The 20,220-nt window shown below is 35.3% G+C and overlaps 1 protein-coding gene across 3 annotated transcripts in view; it reads left to right on the top strand.

Moving 5' to 3' along the window:
* The window catches only part of LOC109830627 (uridine kinase-like protein 3), a 34,308-nt gene that overhangs the window by 8,046 nt on the left and 6,042 nt on the right, over positions 1 to 20,220 (top strand). For all 3 annotated transcript variants that reach the window (XM_020397943.1, XM_020397942.1, XM_020397941.1), the window contains 10 exons: positions 1,066 to 1,181; positions 2,427 to 2,523; positions 3,569 to 3,648; positions 5,701 to 5,895; positions 6,053 to 6,136; positions 6,206 to 6,266; positions 7,833 to 7,893; positions 9,604 to 9,697; positions 9,769 to 9,841; positions 10,638 to 10,720. In XM_020397943.1, coding sequence (XP_020253532.1) covers positions 1,066 to 1,181; positions 2,427 to 2,523; positions 3,569 to 3,648; positions 5,701 to 5,895; positions 6,053 to 6,136; positions 6,206 to 6,266; positions 7,833 to 7,893; positions 9,604 to 9,697; positions 9,769 to 9,841; positions 10,638 to 10,720 — 944 coding nt within the window. The remainder of the gene's footprint in view (positions 1 to 1,065; positions 1,182 to 2,426; positions 2,524 to 3,568; positions 3,649 to 5,700; positions 5,896 to 6,052; positions 6,137 to 6,205; positions 6,267 to 7,832; positions 7,894 to 9,603; positions 9,698 to 9,768; positions 9,842 to 10,637; positions 10,721 to 20,220) is intronic.

Below are 20,220 nucleotides of genomic sequence, written 5' to 3'. Positions count from 1 at the left end.
TAATCTGACTCTTCTAAACAAATCGTATTTTTTTTCTCTGTTGACTAGATCTTGTTGAGTGCTAATGTTGTAACGCAATTAGCTCTGGTATCAATTGTTGGAAATTAGAGGTCATCGAGGAAGCTATGCACGGATCTCCCAACTAGATCTCCTCTGTCATACTAGGACTAACAATCACCACGGCAATAGGGAAACACTGAGAAAAGAAATGCCCAAAGAAAGAGAAAACAAACCACCGCAATATACCGCTGAAAAGTAAGCTAGATGGTAAAGACACGAGATTTATGTGGTTCCACAATCCCTTACGTTCATGGGAGAGATTTTAGTGTTCTTTGTTCCCCATTGATTAAATTTTTTTTCTTGTGTTCTTCAAGGAACCTACAAGAAACCCTCTCTAAATCTCACCTAAAGATCCTCACAAACCCTAGATTTCTCTCTATGTTTCTTGTCCGCAACTCTTTTACAATGTACAACTCTCTTTTGACTTAGTAGATATTAGACCATAGACATGGAAGACCATTTTATAAGGTTGAACCCGAATACAATACCAAATAGGACTTCTAACCCAAACAGGTTCTAAAAACACTTAACTCCGACTGGCTAGTCTGCTGTCCATCTCGCATTGTTTTCTGATCTGCTCCGCTTCTGACCCTTCCGATGTCTCCCAAGCTGGAATGCAAGGCAGGTAATGACAGAGAAATGCCATGTGTGCAGCAAGCAGCCACCTTTAAGAGCTTAGATAGTTTTTCTTTTTCCATCACTTTCTCACTTATTTCCTGCTCTTTTTTCTCAATGTTTTATTACTTCCAGCTGCACCCATGGTCAAACATGATGGCCTATACTTGTTAGTCATTACTCACATTACCAAATGCACTTTTGCTGCCATATAAGAAGCTACAACATTGGTTTTGTTTTCTCAGTAAAAGTTAAATTTATAATTTTCTAGTGTTGGTACTTTCAAGTTTTCTAGTTGTTATATTTACTCTTAACCTTGTCAAACTTGTATTTGATTCGGTGAATAGATGACTTGTATACTCCTTTACAGTTTTCAATTTTTATATGCAGATGCTTTTGACACTGAAAAACTACTTTGCTGTCTGGAGAGTTTGAAGCATGGTCGTGCTGTTGACATCCCGCATTATGATTGCAAAAATTATAAGAATACCCTGCCACCACGAAAGGTCCCTTTGATTGTGAATTTTATTCTTTACTGTCTGAGAATATAGTGTTATTGAATTATCCAAAGCACTGGGAGTGCTAACACTATTTTCCTCTTGATAAAAAACTCTCTTTTCCTAAGATGCTTCAGAATCAACCACTACAGCAGCATGAAGGACTTTATCCAAAATATGTGGGTTTGATCCCTTTCAATCCTCTTGAAAAAACCCACAATCAAGAAATCTACCCGTTTAAACTGATACAAAAAATGTCAATCATTTTTTTATTGTTATTACTGTCAAATTGACCCAGATTTAATTATATACTTATATCTCGAACACTTTATTTGTAAACATAAGAATTATAAGGAGTGATATGTTCATAATTAAAGTTTTATCATGAAAGGAAATTCAGTGTCTTAATCGTGAATCACAAATTATGTTCTTAATCATGGTTAAATATTTTTATATCGCACATTATAAGACTATCTTCCTTGCCATTTATTTCTATTTAATTTTAATATACAGTTTCCGAAAGGAATACTGCTTTCAGGGTGAAAAGTAAACTTTCCTGATGGCGTTGACTAGTTCAGGACTTTTCCCATCAAAATAGATGTAGGCGGTATAACAAAGCTCTATGGCAATGCTCCAATGCCTAATAAGAGATATCACAGGCTATCGACATGATGTTCACCATCAAAATTAGAGCCAAATTCCTGGTTAAGAAAACTATGGACAAGTTGACTTATCTAACTAGCTGATTAATGGTTGTAAAAACTTATCTCATTGGTTATACAGTTTAAGTGAAGTGACCAAGGCCAATGCTCCAAATTGTCCTAGTCTAAGAAAGAATCCACAGTACGGCGAACAGGGACCACGATAGGAGCCTTGCCACAAGATTTCCCATAGGAAGCCTAACTTGACTGCCACAGGCAACAGAGAGGCTAGCATGCAACTAATCGTTTCTTGCAAAGGTAGAAGCTAAAAAGATCGCAAATAAGAGGATAGAGACTGTTTTGGCGGGGGGGGCGGGGGGAAGAAGGCGGGATGGTTCGGGTGGTACTTAATTTTTATTTATTTATATTAGTAATTTAGTATGGTCAGGAGACTCAGTAACACTGTCAGATCTACTGCTACAAACCAATTACTATATTCACAATTCACTGCCACTTTATTAACCTATTTTCAAATTTCAAGGATTGATGATTTCCCCAGGGCCATCACAATGGCTGTGTTCACTTGGTATATTTGTTGGTTTATGATTTTCAGGTCAATCCGTCAGATGTCATCATACTGGAAGGCATTTTAGTATTCCATGATCCTCGTGTTCGAAATCTCATGAACATGAAGATCTTTGTCGACACAGGTGTTTTTCTCTCGGTCTCACTGCTCATTTTTGTATGCATTTGGCCTAAAACATATAGCACGGAGTGCCTAGAGAGAATTCATACTTGAAATGTTATAGAACCTCAGCAAATTGTGTCACATGATGATAAATATTATTACCTCAATTTATATATGCCAATTTGAACATCATAAAAGTCTTGCTCAAAAGTTAGCTTGAGGTATCTTGGGACCTGCCTATATTAGTACATGCAGAAGAGCATGAAAGCATCCATTTCTCGGAGCTAATATGTTTTGTGATTCAATTCTATCTGCTGTTTAAACTATACAACCTAATATGTTTTTGTGATTCAATTCTATCTGCTGTTTAAACTATACAACTCCATGTATAAGCTTCTCCATATACTTTCTTTAGGCGTATATCAGTTTCTTCACAAACTTTTAGGGTCTCTCTTTTTTAACTACTAGGAAAATTAATTCCATTCTCTGGCAAATTTGAGTATAAATCCTGATTAGGGGCTCTGTTCTCATTATAGCACATAGATATACCATTTTATATGGTTCCCTATTGCGTTTCATCCTTTTCTTTTCCTAATTGATGTATCCTTGCATTTCTATTGTCAACCTGAGTCAGGTTGGCCAACTCACTGGGTGTACATCCATCTAAGTGAAGAACTTTAATCATATATGAATTAATTTCTAGTCATTTTGAATTTTGTTGGACACTTGAACCAGTATTTAATTAGTCAAGAGAAACTGAGTCCTTTTTTCAGTTTGTTTTTGGTGAGACCTCTATTCATAATCGCTTGTCTGTTTTCCGCAATTATCTATTTTGGAGCTACTTTTCATAGTAATAAGTAATAAGTGATCTAATCTTATTAGGATTCTTGAGGACAGTATTTAGGAGACTCAAAAGTATTCTAGATGAGGAAGGCAATAAGCAAAGATGGGGATGGAGTTGTTTATTAAGTTTATAGCCTTTTATGTCTGTCTTTATTTGGTCAACAGTATTTTGGCTCGGTTCATCCCTTCTTTTGCTAAAGTCAAAATGTTTCCTCTTGCATAAGATGCTGATGTTCGCTTGTCAAGGAGGATACAACGTGATACAGTTGAGAAGAGTAGAGATATTAAAATGGTTTTGGATCAGGTAAGAGATTTCTCCTTTTCCAATAACTTTGTTCTTCCATTTTTTTAATACTTATGTTGAACAAACTTAAAATTTAAAAATTTTACAATGTATCTAAAATATCTACATCCAGTGTGCGTCACTCATACCAGAGAAGCAGGTGTCTTTTGTCTTGCATGCTAATTATGCTATTGTACTATTTTACGAAGAATTTGGAGAAGGTTAGTTTAGTACTTTGCTTGAAGGGTCAATTAGTGAAAGTTCAGCTAAACTTGAGTATCCTAAATGACAGTAGATCATGTTAATTTTCAATATTTGAAAGGATCAAATTGTATCCTCCCTCTGAAACAAAAGATTTAGAGGACAGGGAGAGGAGAACAAACAGATCTTCTCTCTTTGGGTCCTTTTATTGTACTAGATTATACATTTAATTATGTAAAGGATCATAGTGAGTATATATTTAATAAACACCCACCCAAAAGCGCATCACACGGCAGAAGTGGGAGCAATAAAATGGGACCTAGAGACATTCTGTGAGAAATAAACTATAAATTACCCACACGGCATAGTAAGCAAGAATGGTTATACATGCCAAGTGTCACTGCTCTTCTTCGCAAATATCTATTCTCAAACTAGATGACAATATAATTGGTTCTCAATGCAACCTCATTGTAGAAGAAACAAATAATCAAGATCATCATAGGTATCTTATCCAGGCAATTTCACAAGTAATATTCTAGCTATATATCTCAACATTCAGATTTCACGTGATTTGGCACAATTCGCTCTCTTTGTCTCTAACAAATACACAATAGCTTGTGATATATCTCCTGTCAATCGATGATAATGTCCATATGTAATGGAGAAACCAGCTATGAGTCTTGAGTCAAAAGTTTGAACAAGAAAGCTCTACCTTCAGACATATCCTGGTCACAATATTCTGAATCCTATTTCGGAATGAGGAGTAGCTGATTCACCAGATATACTGGACATGAACGTTTTTCGTCTAGCCACTGTCTCATAACTTGTTTCCCCACAAGTCTTTTGTACCTTTTCAGATCATCCAATGGCTTTCCTTGATTAAGTAGCAATTCGGATTTTAGGTCCATCAGAGGGATCACTAGCTTACATCTAGAACCAACCTTTGACAACATATCTAACTCATATTTTTCGTGAGGCAACTAAATCCCTTTTCCAGACCTAGCTACCTTAGTGCCAAAACTACCATAAATATTCAATATCTATTTTATGAATTTTCTGCTGATGTACTTCTTTAGCTCACGAATGCCTCTCTCCTTAAGTAGCAATTCAGACTTTTAAGTGTATCAGAGGGATCACTAGCTTATATCTAGAAATACCAACCTCTGACAACATTATCTAACTCATATTTTCCGCGAGGCAAGCAAATCCCTTTTTTCAGATTGAGCTACCTTAGTGCCAATAATACGATAAATATAAAATATCCAATACTCAATTGTATGAATTTTCTGCTGGATGTACACCTTTATCTCATGAATGCCTCTCTGGTGATCTCTTGTAATGGAAATATCATTCAATCCATCTTCTTTGAGAATGTTGTTAGAAGACAGAATGATCACCATTTCATCCCTGAAGTCCAAGCTCTTCATGACCTCAATAAATTTCCAAATTACGCTTTAGATATCTGTTTTAAATCATAAAGTGACTTCTTTAATCTGTATATATTGTAGCTGCTGATCCCTCTCAAGGAACATACCCAAGTGGTTGTTCCACTCGTGAGGAACTAACTCATGTAGTTGCTCTATATAGATTTTCTCCTCAAAAGTGCTATTAAGGAAGATATTCTTGACATCAAGCTGGTGTAGTGGTCAATAAGAGCTAGTTACAAGCCTCCTGCTCGAGAGAGAAAAAGATGTACAGACATCATATTCATGACCGAAGAATCATTTTAATTAAGTTTTAAAGTCCAGTAACTTTAATTTGTTGGCTTGATGGTTGCTATAATGAAAGTGGTTGTTGCTCTGTTTTATTTTTGTTTTACCTCTGATGCTCCATGACGTTTGAACATGCTGATTCTATAGTTCATTTGTGCAGTATTCAAAATTTGTGAAACCTGCTTTTGATGACTTCATACTACCAACGAAGAAGCATGCTGATATTATCATTCCCCGTGGTGGAGACAATCATGTGGCAATTGATTTGATCGTGCAACATATCCGCACGAAACTTGGTCAACATGATCTTTGTAAAATATACTCAAATCTATATGTCATTCAATCAACTTTTCAGGTACTTATTATGAATAGAGTAGTTTTTTTATTTTAAATATCAATTGTTTGTTTCAATTTTAAGTAGTGGCAGTAATCTAATGGTTTGAAAACAAAAGAAATTTCTTTTGGTGGACAAGCTTTTTGAAATCATTAATTCCTCCTAGATTCTTTTCTAGATACGTGGAATGCATACATTGATACGTGATGTGAAGACTGCAAAGCATGACTTCATATTCTATGCAGATAGATTAATTCGCTTGGTGAGTATCTCATTGTTCTTTGGTGCACTTACCTTAAATTGTGTGCCTGATTTACATTCTTGCAATCAGGTTGTCGAGCAGGGTTTGGGTCATCTTCCGTTTGTAGAAAAGCAAGTGACTACTCCAACTGGTGAGCATCTATATTCTTGACCTGATATCAGGTAGAGCTGTTAGTGTATTATTGTCATTTTTAACCCATGCATGTTATATATACTCAAATACAAAGGATATTTCTTGCCATCAAAATTTTAGATCCATTTGCTGATTTATCTAAGAAATTATATAATATATGCTTAAGTATTCAGAAGGGCAACTCAGATTATTGGAAAGAAGAATCCATTTGCATAGCTTTTTTATAATGAAGTCACCGGGAATCGAACACAAGATCATGAGATCCATATTGGAACCTATCAACCATTTGAGTCACCCACGGTGCTCATTTATTTGCATAGTTTATCACTTTGACTCATTTATTTGCATAGTTTATCACTTTGATTAGTGGGAGAATTTTCAGATGGGAAACTAATATTATAGAAAACCTTCTCAAGTGTGGGACAAGCCAGTGTCCATGAATTGATTCTTGCAAGATCATATATCTAGTTGATGGAGATTGCTCTGCCAACATTCTTATAAAAATAGGATAAAATCCACCATTGTCACAACTTTTCACTAAGGTTTTTTATATTCTTAGGGGCTAGTTTAAACTTTCAAAGTTAGTGGACTTTATGCAAAAAACTATTTGGATTAGGCATATGATTTTTTATGAGATGTCTTTCTTGGGTACACTGTACCAAATAGATACTATATACATTAATATAAAACTATAATCGTCAATTCTCACCATAATTTCAGAGTTTTGGTGTGATGGTTAGAGGATTTAATTAAAGTGTGATGGTTAGAGGATTTAATTTAAGTGTGATGGTTAAGGATTTAATTTAAAATGGTATCAGAGCAACCTAGGTTCAAATCTCATCGACCACGAATTTAAAATAGATTTTCTAAAATATTGACACCGCTGCCTGAGTACAGGTTTCGACCCAAAAAAGGGCCCTCAACCTGCAAGGGCATGTTAAAATTAACATAAAACTATAATCCTCTGTCCTCACCATAACTTTAAAATTTTAATGTAATGGCTAGAAGACTTAATTTAAAAGATACCATTAATATAGATGGAATTCTTTATATAACTTAAAATTTTGGCAATAGAAAGTGTTTTTTTCCTGTTTCTTTGCAGATTATCCTGCAATCCGATTGGATGAAGGCTGCAAATGGTTTCCTTTTGGAGTTTGATTTAGCTGCAATTCAGAATAAGCATCACTAACTAAAAATAAAATAACCACGATGTGTATCAACCACTATTGCTTCATGGGTTGATTCGGTACATCTTTTTAATTATTAGTGGATAGTGTTTACTTAAGTGAGACTAGTTTGCCATGAACATATTCCTCCACCCCTCTTGATGGATAAATCTAAAAATTTTAATGCACTTTTTTGTTATATATCTTTGAGAGACATCTAACACAATTAAATGCATAGTGTCTGTCCATGAAATATTTAATTGATAACGCTGACTTTTTTCTGCATGGAGGAACTTTGATTGGTTCAATTCATGTATTATCTGTGTGCTTATCAGAGGCATAATTTAATGCAGTTTAAGTTTTCTAGTTAAATAACTCACTGCAATCATCTTATGCAGATTCTGTATATAGTGGTGTGGAATTCTGTAAAAGGTTATGTGGGATCTCAGTGATTAGAAGGTACCATTTTCATCTAGTGCTTCGTGTCAGTTCGTTTGCTTATAGTACAGTTCCAAGTGGAGCTGGCAATTCAAAACTGACTGTTTGAAATTCAATATGGGGTTTTTTATTTTGATGTGAATACTATTTTAATAGAGGAAAAAATAGAATAAAAATAAAATAAATGATAAATAAAATGGAAAAAGAACACTGTTTTCAAAGTTGATAGAACTATATTATTCATCACAAAAAGTGAAAAATGAATCTGTAGGAGCATTTTCATGCACATGGGATGAGACGAAAGGAGGGCGAAACCTTTATGATGTCAATAAGCTATCAAACACTACCTTAGGGCAAGAGATTCATTAAAAGCTTTATTACCTGGGTACTTCTATCACTAATCTGTACCAGTATCGGACATGTTCCCGACACATCCCCATACTAGCCTTCCTGGACACTCCTTGGGAATAGGCATGTATTTATTCAGACATGACCTCAATTGTATGATATATGTTTTAAATTTAAAACATTTGTCATACACTTCTTGGATGTATATCCTACACTTCATGAGAAAAATAGATATGTTTGCTACCAAGCACAAACTTGGTGCTTGGTAGTAATGTGACTCATTCCCATCCACTCATTCAAATGACCCCCACTTGAAAATAACCATCCCTTAATTATTCAACCTATGCACACCCACTACCAAGCACCAAGTTTGTGCTTAGTACTAAGCATACCCATATATATATATATGTATATATAGCCACATCCCCCTACCCTACATTGTACAAATTTGTCGTGCTTTACCCATACCCCCTCTAAATAAGCGGATGGTAATGAGTCACCTCACTATCGAGCACCTAGTTCGTGCATAGTACTAAGCATACCCATATATATAGATATATATATAGCCATGTCCCCCTACCCTACATTGTACAAATTTGTCGTGCTTTACCCATACCCACACCCGTACCGGTGCCTGTACCCGTTTCCATGCAACTTAGATTAAAAGACTCACCAAAGAAATAAGAACAAAGACAATCATAACTACGGTGATCATTGACTATTTATGAGTTGGAGCTCCTTTAGTAGATTTTAATTTGGAGGTGTTATATATAAAACAAGTACATTTATCCATTCCAAGCAATAAACTTCAACTATACTCCATATATTCTATTTGATTGTATCTTAGCTTCTCTACAACACCTCAACCGTGCTTTCTGGTATTTCCTAAGCCAGTAGTAATCTGTAAAGTATAATTCTCATGATCAAAAGATTTCCAGGTGGTCAGCTGCTGTTTGATTATTGCATGGCTCCCAGAGAGTTTCAACAATGTTATAGCATATGAGATAATGAAGGATACCGGATTATGATATTTCAAAGTCAATAAAATAAGAATGTTACTGGGAGGAAATGATTGATTATTATGTCATGCTGTCATGAATACAGGGTTCGTTGTAATTACTTTCATCCATGAACATGATTTGCATAGTCAAAAAAAGAGGAGTAATCTAGATCATGGACCTTAAACTTTTATTTCGTTGTTAACCAACTTCTAACACTCCACGATTTTTCTTTTCTTATACATGAGCCTTAACTTTGTTTCCATTTTTTTACTTATGATGACTCCAAGGCTTCTTTCATTATAAATGACATCGTGTACCTTGTTTGCTTTATTGCCCTTTTGCGCATAACAAAAAAGGCATTACCTTATGTAACTTTTATCAGTGGAGAAAGCATGGAGAATGCGCTGAGAGCATGTTGCAAAGGAGTTAAGATAGGAAAGATACTTATCCACCGGGAAGGAGATAAAGGTCAACAGGTTTGTGTTACTTTTGAATGTTTTTTGCAACTTTTTTCTGGCTTCTTTTAATTTTTTGATGGTTTTGGCAGTTAATCTATCACAATTTGCCGAAAGATATCTCAAATAGGCATGTACTGCTGTTGGATCCTATACTAGGGACAGGTTAGTTATTTTTCTCGAAGTAAATCGCTATCTTCTTAATTCTTGCAATTTATTCAAACAATACAATGCTCATGAACAACCTTTAATATATTTTGGTTATGGAAGGCCTATATATTTAATGCATAATAATATAAACCTTTCCAAACATTATTATAATATTTCCATTCTTCTAATGCAAATGGTTAGACTATACCTTCATTTAATGTTCACATGTTTGAGTATCGTGTTGAAGCTCAGAGATTTTTTATTATCAACTTTTACTACATAAGCTGTCTATGAACATTTCATACCTGTAATGGTCAGAGTATCCAGTATAGATAGAATAAATCCTTGGTAAACAGTAGACTTCTCAGATTGTCGTGTCTTGAAGAACACGGTATCTAACTGGTTACAGTTTAAGCATTATCTGATGGAATAAGTCCTGCGTAAACAGTGGAAACTTTCTTCTATGGTCTTTTGTTGGTGCTCTATTATTAGAGGTTAACAGGACTACATATGTGTTTGTACTGTATGGCTGAAAAGTTCAAGTTGATTGACTTTCTTTGTTAAGTTTGTTTTATGATACCACATAATTCCCTAATGCTAGTAACGTTTTAACATAAAATGGTAATTCTTAGCTTTAACATGTGGATTAAAATTCTGCGACCACATGTTTGTTGTGTTCATATTATTAAATCTCATCTATGAATTTGAGATTTTTTATTCCTAAAAAGTCAGAGTAAGAGTCATTTCAGCTGTTCTGCATAATTTTTCTTGTTAATCCTCAGAAAGTTTTATCACACCTTTTCCTTTTCAGGTAATTCAGCTGTTCAAGCTATTTCTTTGCTCCTAAGCAAGGGCGTGCAAGAAGCTAACATCATATTTCTTAATCTCATTTCTGTAAGTTACTATTCTTTGTATCCTATGCTATCTATGAATGTGCATGAGTTGTGTGCGTGCGCGTGTGCGATATAGTGGTTGTTTAATTGTCAAAGAAGGGTTCCTTGCCTTTTGTTTGGAGCATTTGAAGTAGCTAGTAATGTTGTTACCAGGAATATTCAGCACATGTAATGAGCCTTGGCTGTCATTCGTCTGACTGAGCCAATTTGTCTATTTATTTAGCATGAACTCAGACAGGTGAACCACTCATCCTAAAATAACAGGACACCAACATGGCAGGAGACTGCATTAAGAGGATTTAAGAAGACTATTAATACGCTACAAACTAGTTAAAAATTTAGCAGTTGTCACTTAATAGTACTTATTTAGTGTTTGATCATTTGTGCATAACAAAAGCGTGAATTCCCAATGCATCTACCAGAAGCGACAAGAACAAAGATTTTACTGTTCCTCCCTTTTCCCTGAACACTGGCAATCTGTTCGCATAACATCTTGCTCAAAACTGTTTTTTTACCCGACCTATTTGGTGAACGATCCTAGTCCACTACAGAGAACAAAACAGTAGACAAGCATAATCGTGCATCTTCTCCACCACACAAGAAAGTTTAATGATAATTTTAGATTGGTAGCTACCTAATAAAACTCTCATCACTCTACCTGCCATATATGTGGGGTTGGGTACATGAATCCTTTTTCCATGTCATGGATGGAAATTGCATTAATCTTAGTTGCTCGAATCTAGTTGATTCCTCAAGCTTGAAGCTTGCTGCATTCCTCCGGTGTAAGTTACCTCTGTTTCTCCTTCACTTTATTTTCAATATATTTTCCTGTCCCTACTTGCCCACAAACTGGTAGACGTATTTTCTTTCCGATGTTATTTGGACATTGGATATGTTAAATTAACTGAAATTTACGCAATAACTGCACAGTAAATCTCTGGAAGTGGGCAATAAACTGGCAGTTTCTACAACATCGTAATGTTGTGATGTATGCCACTATATGTTAGATTTAGTGGGATCATCCTCTCTTTATTCATTTATTTCATCAAAGCACACAATGTATAGAGATGCATTCACTTTTAGATATTCTTAAACTTTTACTTAAAAATTTTCCTCTTCTTTTGACATTCAACAGAAGAAGAAGAAGAAGAAAGGGGGGGGGGGGATATTTTTTGTAGTGTTAAGAAGAAAGGGGGGGGGGGGATATTTTTTGTAGTGTTCAATAAACTGGCAGTTTCTAGAACATCATAATGTTGTGATGTATGCCACTGTATGTTAGATTAAGTGAGTTCATCCTCTCTTTATTCATTTATTTCATCAACATACAATGTATAGAGATGCAATCAATTTTAAAGGTATGTTCAAACTTTTATTTGAAAGTTTCCTATTCTTTTGACATTCAAAAGAACAGGAAGAAAAAAACTCTCTTTTCCAAATGCCTTCTTGGGCTGTAATTGTCTTTGTCCTGCCTGTTTGTTCTTCACCCATACTCCTCGTTTCAATCATTTAATCTTATCGAGGCCTATATAACCTGTGGGAATTCAACAATTTAAAAGATTATCTGAAAATTCATGCTAGTTTTAAAACAACAAAAGTTCCTTTCCTCACCTAAGCCTTGTAAAGTTATAGCATATGTTGTAAGTTCGTAAAATGTTATTCAAGTTACAGACCATCTTTATAAATTGTATATCTAAAGCCAGTTCTGTTTGTAAAATTTAATTTTAGTTACATATCCGTCCCTCCTCCTATCCCCCTTCCTGTCACAAAAGCTTCGTCTCTCAAAATCATGTGTCCATCTTCTATGTTTCTATTTGGAAACCACTGTGCATCGTGACCTCTACGTCTCTGTCTTGACCTCAATGAATGCATTTAGAAGCCAGTTTGATCTTGAACTCTGGCTGTATTTAGACGTGAAACCATGTTTCAACACAAATTATCTGAGTGATGGAACCAATTATCTTTGGTGATTGACTGCCTTCTCTCTTCTAGGTTATCTTTGGCTTGTTCTTGCTCTTTAACAAACAGTATTACATGGAAGGCACTTACCCAGTAATGCACATTCTCATAAATATTCTTTTAGTTCTTTTCAGTTTCATAGCTACTTGCCATGTGTTGAGAGAGTTGTTTATTCCTTGTCGTTTAGTCCTACATTGGTTAGAGACAAACTCCCTTGTTTCAAACACTATAAATAACATCCAAGAGAGAGCTAATAATCTCTCTAGGGTTTCACATTAACATGGTATCTGAACCACTCTCTCATATCTCTCCAATTTGCTAAACCTTAGCCGCTACCCTCTCAAACCCTAACCGCCATACCCTAGCCGACACCCTCTCAAACCCTAACCACCACCCACCAACATCAAATTCTAACGCTTAGCCCTCAGCCGCCACCACTTCTGACCACATACTGCTTCACTGATACTGTTCATCCTTGGGTACTGTTCATCAGAGACACTGTTCATCAGTGGGTACTGTTCATTCATGGCATTCTTCATTCACCCCCGATCGGATCCGGCTTGAACCCCTTCTCTCATGTTGACTTTGACCTCCCTGCTTGTAACCCCAACTTCTTAGTTCACTAACCCTCGACTTTGGCGCAAAAAAAAAAAAAAAAATCGGATTTGTACACCCTAGATCCGTAACAGTAAGAAAAGAGTGTTAAACTAATCATTTGACGTAATTAATTAGATCTTCATAGATCTTGAGCTAGTCATTTGACTTACTAAGTAGATCTTTATAGATATTCAGCTAATTATTTAGCTTAATCAATTAGATCTTTTAGACATTAAGTTAATCATAGCTTCATCTTACGATTAGTTGTCAATGATCTCTTTGAGATAAGTGATAAGTCGTTCTCTCGAAGAAACCATATTTGTAGGATGGTTTTACTTGGTGGATTGATTACTTGTGGTGATTACTTGTTTACTTGGTGTGATTACTTATTGTGGATTGATTACTTGGTGTGGTTACTTGTTGATGATTTGTTGTTGGGTGAGGTTGATAGTTATTTGTCAAAAAGTTACTAGTTTAAGGATCTCATTTATTGTATGATGACATCCTCGGGTGATTCTGCTATCTTAGTGGACGAGAGATTTGAGGTGAATATCCACACGAAGGTGCTCTCTAGCAAGATCACTAATCAGAAATTAAACGGACCTAATTACCTACTTTGGCAGTAATTGGATCGAGTTTATTTTTTAGGTCGAGAAAAGGATCATCATCTTATAGACGACTCCCTCGTTGTAGTTACTGCCTCTTGGAAAAAGGATGGCACTAATCTACTTCATCAAATTTAGAACAACATGGAACCCCATGTCCTTCAGCTAGCAATTCATTGTAATATAATGAAACATATGTGGAAGTTCTTGGAGCAATTGTATTCAGACCATGGACACGCCAATCGAGTATATAATCTCTCATTCAGGAGTTATTTCGAAACAAGATGGAGAGCACAATCAGATATTTGAGGAGCATTATGACAACTTCAATTGCCTCACAGAGGAGCTGAGATAGATTTTTCCATTATGAGGGATGTTCAAAAGATGCAAGATCAGTGGGATCAATTGTTGTTATTCACCTTTTTTGGTTCTCTTCCACAATCCTATAATTCGACACGACCACTGATGCGACATAAACATGTACCAAAAAGGTTGCAAGTGCACAACCGTGTCAAGTTATAGTATTTAAGATATCGATCCCACGAGGAAGGTGTTTTGTAGGAGAAAATATAAAATCGGTTCTTATGTTGTGTGCGTGACAAAAAGGAGTGATAAGTGAATGTGATTGTGGAGAGATAATGAGAGTGAAAATGGTGTTTGAATAGGTGCAAAGTGTAAGTGAGAGTGGATGTAAAAGAGAATGAGTGTGATCAATAAGGTGAGAAGGAAAATGAATAAAATCAAGAAACAAATAAAAAAAATCAAGAATGAAGAACAAAATTCTAGAATAAAAGAAAATATAAGAAGTTAAAGATGGTGGATTCAATTATAGATATGGTTAATCTACAATTGAACCCACTTCTTAGAAAAGGGTGATTCCCTAGAGGGTTCTAGCCTAAAGGCGAATCAAACAAAATAAAAATAAACAAAAAGAAAAACTAAACCCAAGAGGGTTCTAGCCTCAAGGTGAATAGTGCAAGAAATTAAAATCTAACTACAAAATAAATTGCAAAATCTAAACTACAAAATAAAATTGCAAGAATTAAATGCAAGAAAATAAATCTACTCTATAAGCATGAAATAAATCTAAGGCAAGAGGGTTCTAGCCTCTTGGCTATTTAACAAGAAAATAAAATCTAAACTACAAGCATAGAAATAAATCTACACTAATAAGCAATAAAAAGGAAATAAAAGAGAAAAAGGAAAGAAAATGCAAACCTCTTTTGTTCTTCTCTAGCCCAAATATAGGAAGCCCATATGATTCATTTGATTTTCAAAAGAAAATCAAAATCTAATACAATTTTCTGCAGCCCAAGTCCATGATTCATTTGATTTTAAAAAAATCAATTCCAAGTCCATTGTAAATGTCCGGCCCAATTCAAATCTCCAAAGAAAATCCGGTCATTCATGTTAAAATCCGGTTTTGATTGCAGCAACTAAAGTTCACATTTCATTTTCTTGTGAAAAATCCAAACAAAGTCCAATTCATTCATCCAAGACCGGCCCATTCAAGCATTTGATTTTCCACATTAAGACCGGCCCATGATAATAAATTTCCAACTCCACCTGCAGCAACCTCAAAGTCCGGTCTTCATCAATTTGATTTTCCCATTCATTTCCTGCACACAATGAAGCAATAATGGGCTTTGGTTCATTTGATTTACAAGAAAAAAATGAATACATGTCCGGCCCAATGAAAAAAAACCAACTCCAAAGTCCACATAAATTCATGTAAAATAGATAATGTGCTTTGTTTTATTTTCTTTTTCCTTTGGGCCATCTTTGCTTGATGGGCTTCATTCATTTTGGGCTTCAAAAATGCTACAAAATAGAGAAGAGAGATTTTTGAGTGGTTTTTACATTTAATAATATTTATTTATATTTTCATTCAATTATGTGCAAACTAAACTAATAACACTTATTAATGGTATATTTATTCATGTAAAATAGATAATGAGGGTATAAAATTGTAATAAAATATGATTATCAACCACATGTTATTGAGAGCTTTGTTATACGTTCCTTAGTAGAGGTATATTACTTTTTAAGGTCAGCAGTGCAGGCAGCTTCCTTAAGTACTGCAGTAGAGTCTGCTAACAGGTCTGCTTGCCAACAAGTCTGCTTTTGCTATATAGAGTAGACACTCGACTAGGCAAGAGGGTGGTCATGGTGGAGTCCGCTTTAGTAGACGTAGGGACACTTTGAAGCACATAGGGAAGAACTGATAGTCCACGAGGAGTTGTAGGGGAGGGTTCATCTGATTCTTCTATCCATTGTCATTATTGTAAGGAGCCAAGTCACATGAAATTTCGTTATTTTCACTTATTAGGAAAACAATCTCGGAGTATACATGTGGCTACACTGGAGAGTCCCATAGATGATGACACCCATCACCAGCTTGAGCAATTTCAGCTCTAGTTATTCTAATGATTTAAGAAGACATAATCCCCCTACTACAACTACACTTGCCTAGACAGGTAAACCCACTGCTTGCCTTACATTGTCATCGTCTTGTACTTGGGTTATAATTTCGGGGCAACTGATTATATGACTAGGAACCGAGTATATTATTCACATGCACACCTACCACCTCCTTTTCTTCGGTAGTATTGGCTGATGGATCCACTACACCTGTGAAAGGTGTTACATCTACCAATATTAGTATTATTCCACTTTCATCCGTGCTATATATTCCTCGTTTTCTATTTAATCTTTTATATTTCAGTAGGATTACGAAAGTATTAAATTGTACGGTTACAATTTTTCCTACACTGTATTTTTTTGGCAATTGGGATGAGGAAGATGATTGACATTGGACTTGAGCGGAACGACTTGTATGAGCTGGACTTTGTCCCAACCCAGATGACCTGTATTAGCTCTACATCAACATTTGGTGAACATTGTCGGTTTGGTCATCCCCATCTTTTGATTCTTAAAATTTTGATTTCAGATTTGAATCTTGTCGAATCCTTATAGTGTGAGTCGTGTCAAACTCGAAAAATAAACGGTAGAGATGACCAAATACAAATCCAGAATGAGACGAATCAAATTCATCTCGTTTTGACTTTGTACGAGACGAATGCGATAACCTAGTCATGAATTGGGCCTTGGACCTTATTCGTGACCCGTTGCTTGGCGAGACGAGTTAGACTCGTCTCACCACGAGACTAAAGAATTGAGCCTTTTCACTTTATTTTTTCTCCTTATTCGTTTTTTATCTTCAAATTTTTTTCTCTAGACTAATATTATTTAATATTATTATTTTTATATTTTTACATTTTATAATAATGAAATACAAGTGTAGCAATTACAATAAATAAGGGGAGAAATAAATAGAAGAAACTTTTCATTTTATTAAACAATAACATAATCATTGACAATACATTGGAAAAAAACTTAATTAGAAGTGTAAGCTCCCATTGAATTGTCGAAGGCTGTGGAGAAACACCTAGAAGAAGAGCTGTAGTGCTCTATATAATTTGAGATATTGTAAATACTAGAGGGAGAAAAAGATGAGAGTTGATATTGTAGTAGAAGATGAGAGCTTGAGTTGTGAAGAGTGAAAGAGATTTAGGGGGATATTCATAGAATTAGGGTGTGGAGGGTCTTTTTTGAGGGGGAGGTGATGGAGGATTTTTATTTATTTATTTGTTTAGTTGTCCCTGCTGTAATAGCTCTAAAAAGAGCTGTTGGCTAAGCAGCCCCTCAACGGCTCAATCGTGGCAGCCTCTCATTCTCCAACGACTCTTTTTTGAGCCATTGGGGCTTTAATTTTTTGGATGGCCTATTAATTTGGCAGCCTCTATTTTTTTAGCTGTTGAGGGCCTTTAAATTTTATTAACTTTTGGGCTGATCGTTAATTTTCTTGTCTAAGCAATATTTATATAGAAAGGCTTTAAAAAAAATTACTATCGGGAGTCGGGGTAAATTTACCCCAACCCAACTTCTCTTGTGACTCGTGACGAGACGAGTCAAACTCGTCTCATTTACTGTTCATAAGACGAGTTGGGTTAACTCGTCTTATAAACGAGTCGGGTCGATACCCGTCTCGTTTTTTTGTGCTGAGATTAAAAATCAATTTCATCCATTAAAACTTTAAGAATAGATAACACTAAGAAAAATTTTGATAGCTCATTTACAAAATATTTGAAAGATATTGGAATTTTACATTGGTCATCTTGTACTTACACACTAACAAAGGGGGTGGTTTAGTGTAAGAACCGACACTTGTTCAAAATTACTAGAACCTTGCTATTTCATTGTCAAGTTCCAAATTTTTTTGGGGGACGCTATTTTGACAGCTTGCTACCTAACCAATAGATTACCTTCATCTAGCTTGCAGAATAAAACTTCGATCTCTCTTTATATCCAGCTGAAGATGTTTTTTATTTAATTCCTAAGATCTTTAGCTTTCTATGCTTTATTCACAATTATAGTCCTTCACGGACGAAATTAGATTCGAAATTTCTTAAGGGTATTTTTCTTGGATATTCTAATACTCAAAAAGTGTATAGATGTTTTACCCCCTCCTTGAATCAGTATATTATTTCAGCCGATGTTGCCTTCTTTGAAAACAAACCAGGACATGTTGCTATTAATAAATGTTTAGACCCTCTCGATGATTATGACTACTTTATTGTTCGGAAATCATTGTCAATATTTCTTCTAAGACTACTGTACAACATGATCTACCATCTAAGTTTGCAGAACCAGTTTAGGTTTATACAAAATATACTGCTCCTCAACATGAGCCATTGTGCAAATCCACTAAGAGCTTGATATACTAGCAAGTCAAAATATGCGCGTACAGCCAAGTGCTCAGCCTACTAATGATCTTTCCATTGCCCTCTGAAAGGGTAAGAGATCTTGTTCTCAGAGTTCTCGGTATCCTCTTACACACTGTCTCTTTTTGCTCTCCATCATATTATTCCTTAATATCTTCTTTGGATTCTCACTCGATTCCCAAGAATTTGTCAGAAGCTCTATCTAACCTAGGTTGAACGGCGGCAATGCAAGAAGAGATGATTGCCTTAGAGAGAAATGAGACTTGAAATCTTGTTTTACTACTATCAGGGAAGAAAGTGGTTGGTTACAAATGGTTTTATACTGTAAAAGTAAATCCAAATGGCTCTCTAGCTGGCCTCAAAACTCGACTAGTTGCAAAGCGATATTGACAGATCTATTGCCTTGATTATATCGATACATTCTCTCATGTAGCTAAGATGACATCTATCTGTATTCTTATTTCGCTTACCATTGGCTACTACATCAGCTGCACGTGAAGAATGCATTCCTTAATGGAATTCTTGATGAGGAGGTTTATATGGAGCAACCACCAAGCTTTGTTGCTTAGGGAGAGTGTAGCAAGGTTTGCAACTTAAAAAAAATCCCTCTACGGCTTGAAGCGATCTTCGAGGGCTTGGTTCGGACATATACATATATATGTATGTATATATATATGTACATATATATATATACATATGTACATATCTATATGTACATATGTACATATCTATATGTACATATGTACATATCTATATGTACATATGTACATATGTATATCTATATATCTATATATGTACATATATATGTATATATGTATGTGTGTGTGTATATATGTACATATATATATACATATATATTGTTGTAGTTGTTTAGACCTTTGGTCTTCATCGATCTCAGAAAGACCACTCAGTTTTCTGAAGATTTCATAGTGAGAGGTGGATACTTTTGGTTGTATATGTTGATGACATTGTGATCACCAATGATGATGCACATGGCATTAGTCATTTAAAGAAGTGTCTACAATAACAATTTCAAACTAAGTACATTGGATTCTTAAAATATTTTTTTGGGTATTATGGTGGCTAGGTCGAAGAAGGGAATTCTCTTATCTCAGAGAAAATATGTGCTTGATTTGTTGCTAAATGCTGGGATGTTAGAATGCAAGGGTATTGACTCACCTATAGATGACAACGTTCAAACTACTACCAACTCAGGAGGTTTTATTGGAGGATACTAAAGAATATAGACGACTTGTAGGGAGTCTAATCTACCTAATAGTTACGAGATTAGATATTGCATTTTTCGTTAGTGTATCTAGTTAGTTTCTCTCCGCACCTAGGAAACCTCATATGAAAGTTGTTAAGAAGATTCTTAGGTATCCTAAGAAAACTCTAGGAAATTGAGTACTCTATTCAGTTAAGGGTCACACGAGAGTTGCATGATTCTCAAATGCACATTAGGCAGGACCTCCTGAGGACAGATGGTCAACTACTGCATATTGTGTATTTCTTGGAGGAAATCTAATATCATGGAAGAGCAAAAAACAGAGTGTAGTCTC

The sequence above is a fragment of the Asparagus officinalis genome, chromosome 2 (genome assembly GCF_001876935.1).
Source record: "Asparagus officinalis chromosome 2, Aspof.V1, whole genome shotgun sequence".
Classification (NCBI taxonomy): domain Eukaryota; kingdom Viridiplantae; phylum Streptophyta; class Magnoliopsida; order Asparagales; family Asparagaceae; genus Asparagus; species Asparagus officinalis.
Note: the sequence above shows the minus strand (reverse complement) of the source record. Positions and strands in the feature narration are given on the sequence as shown.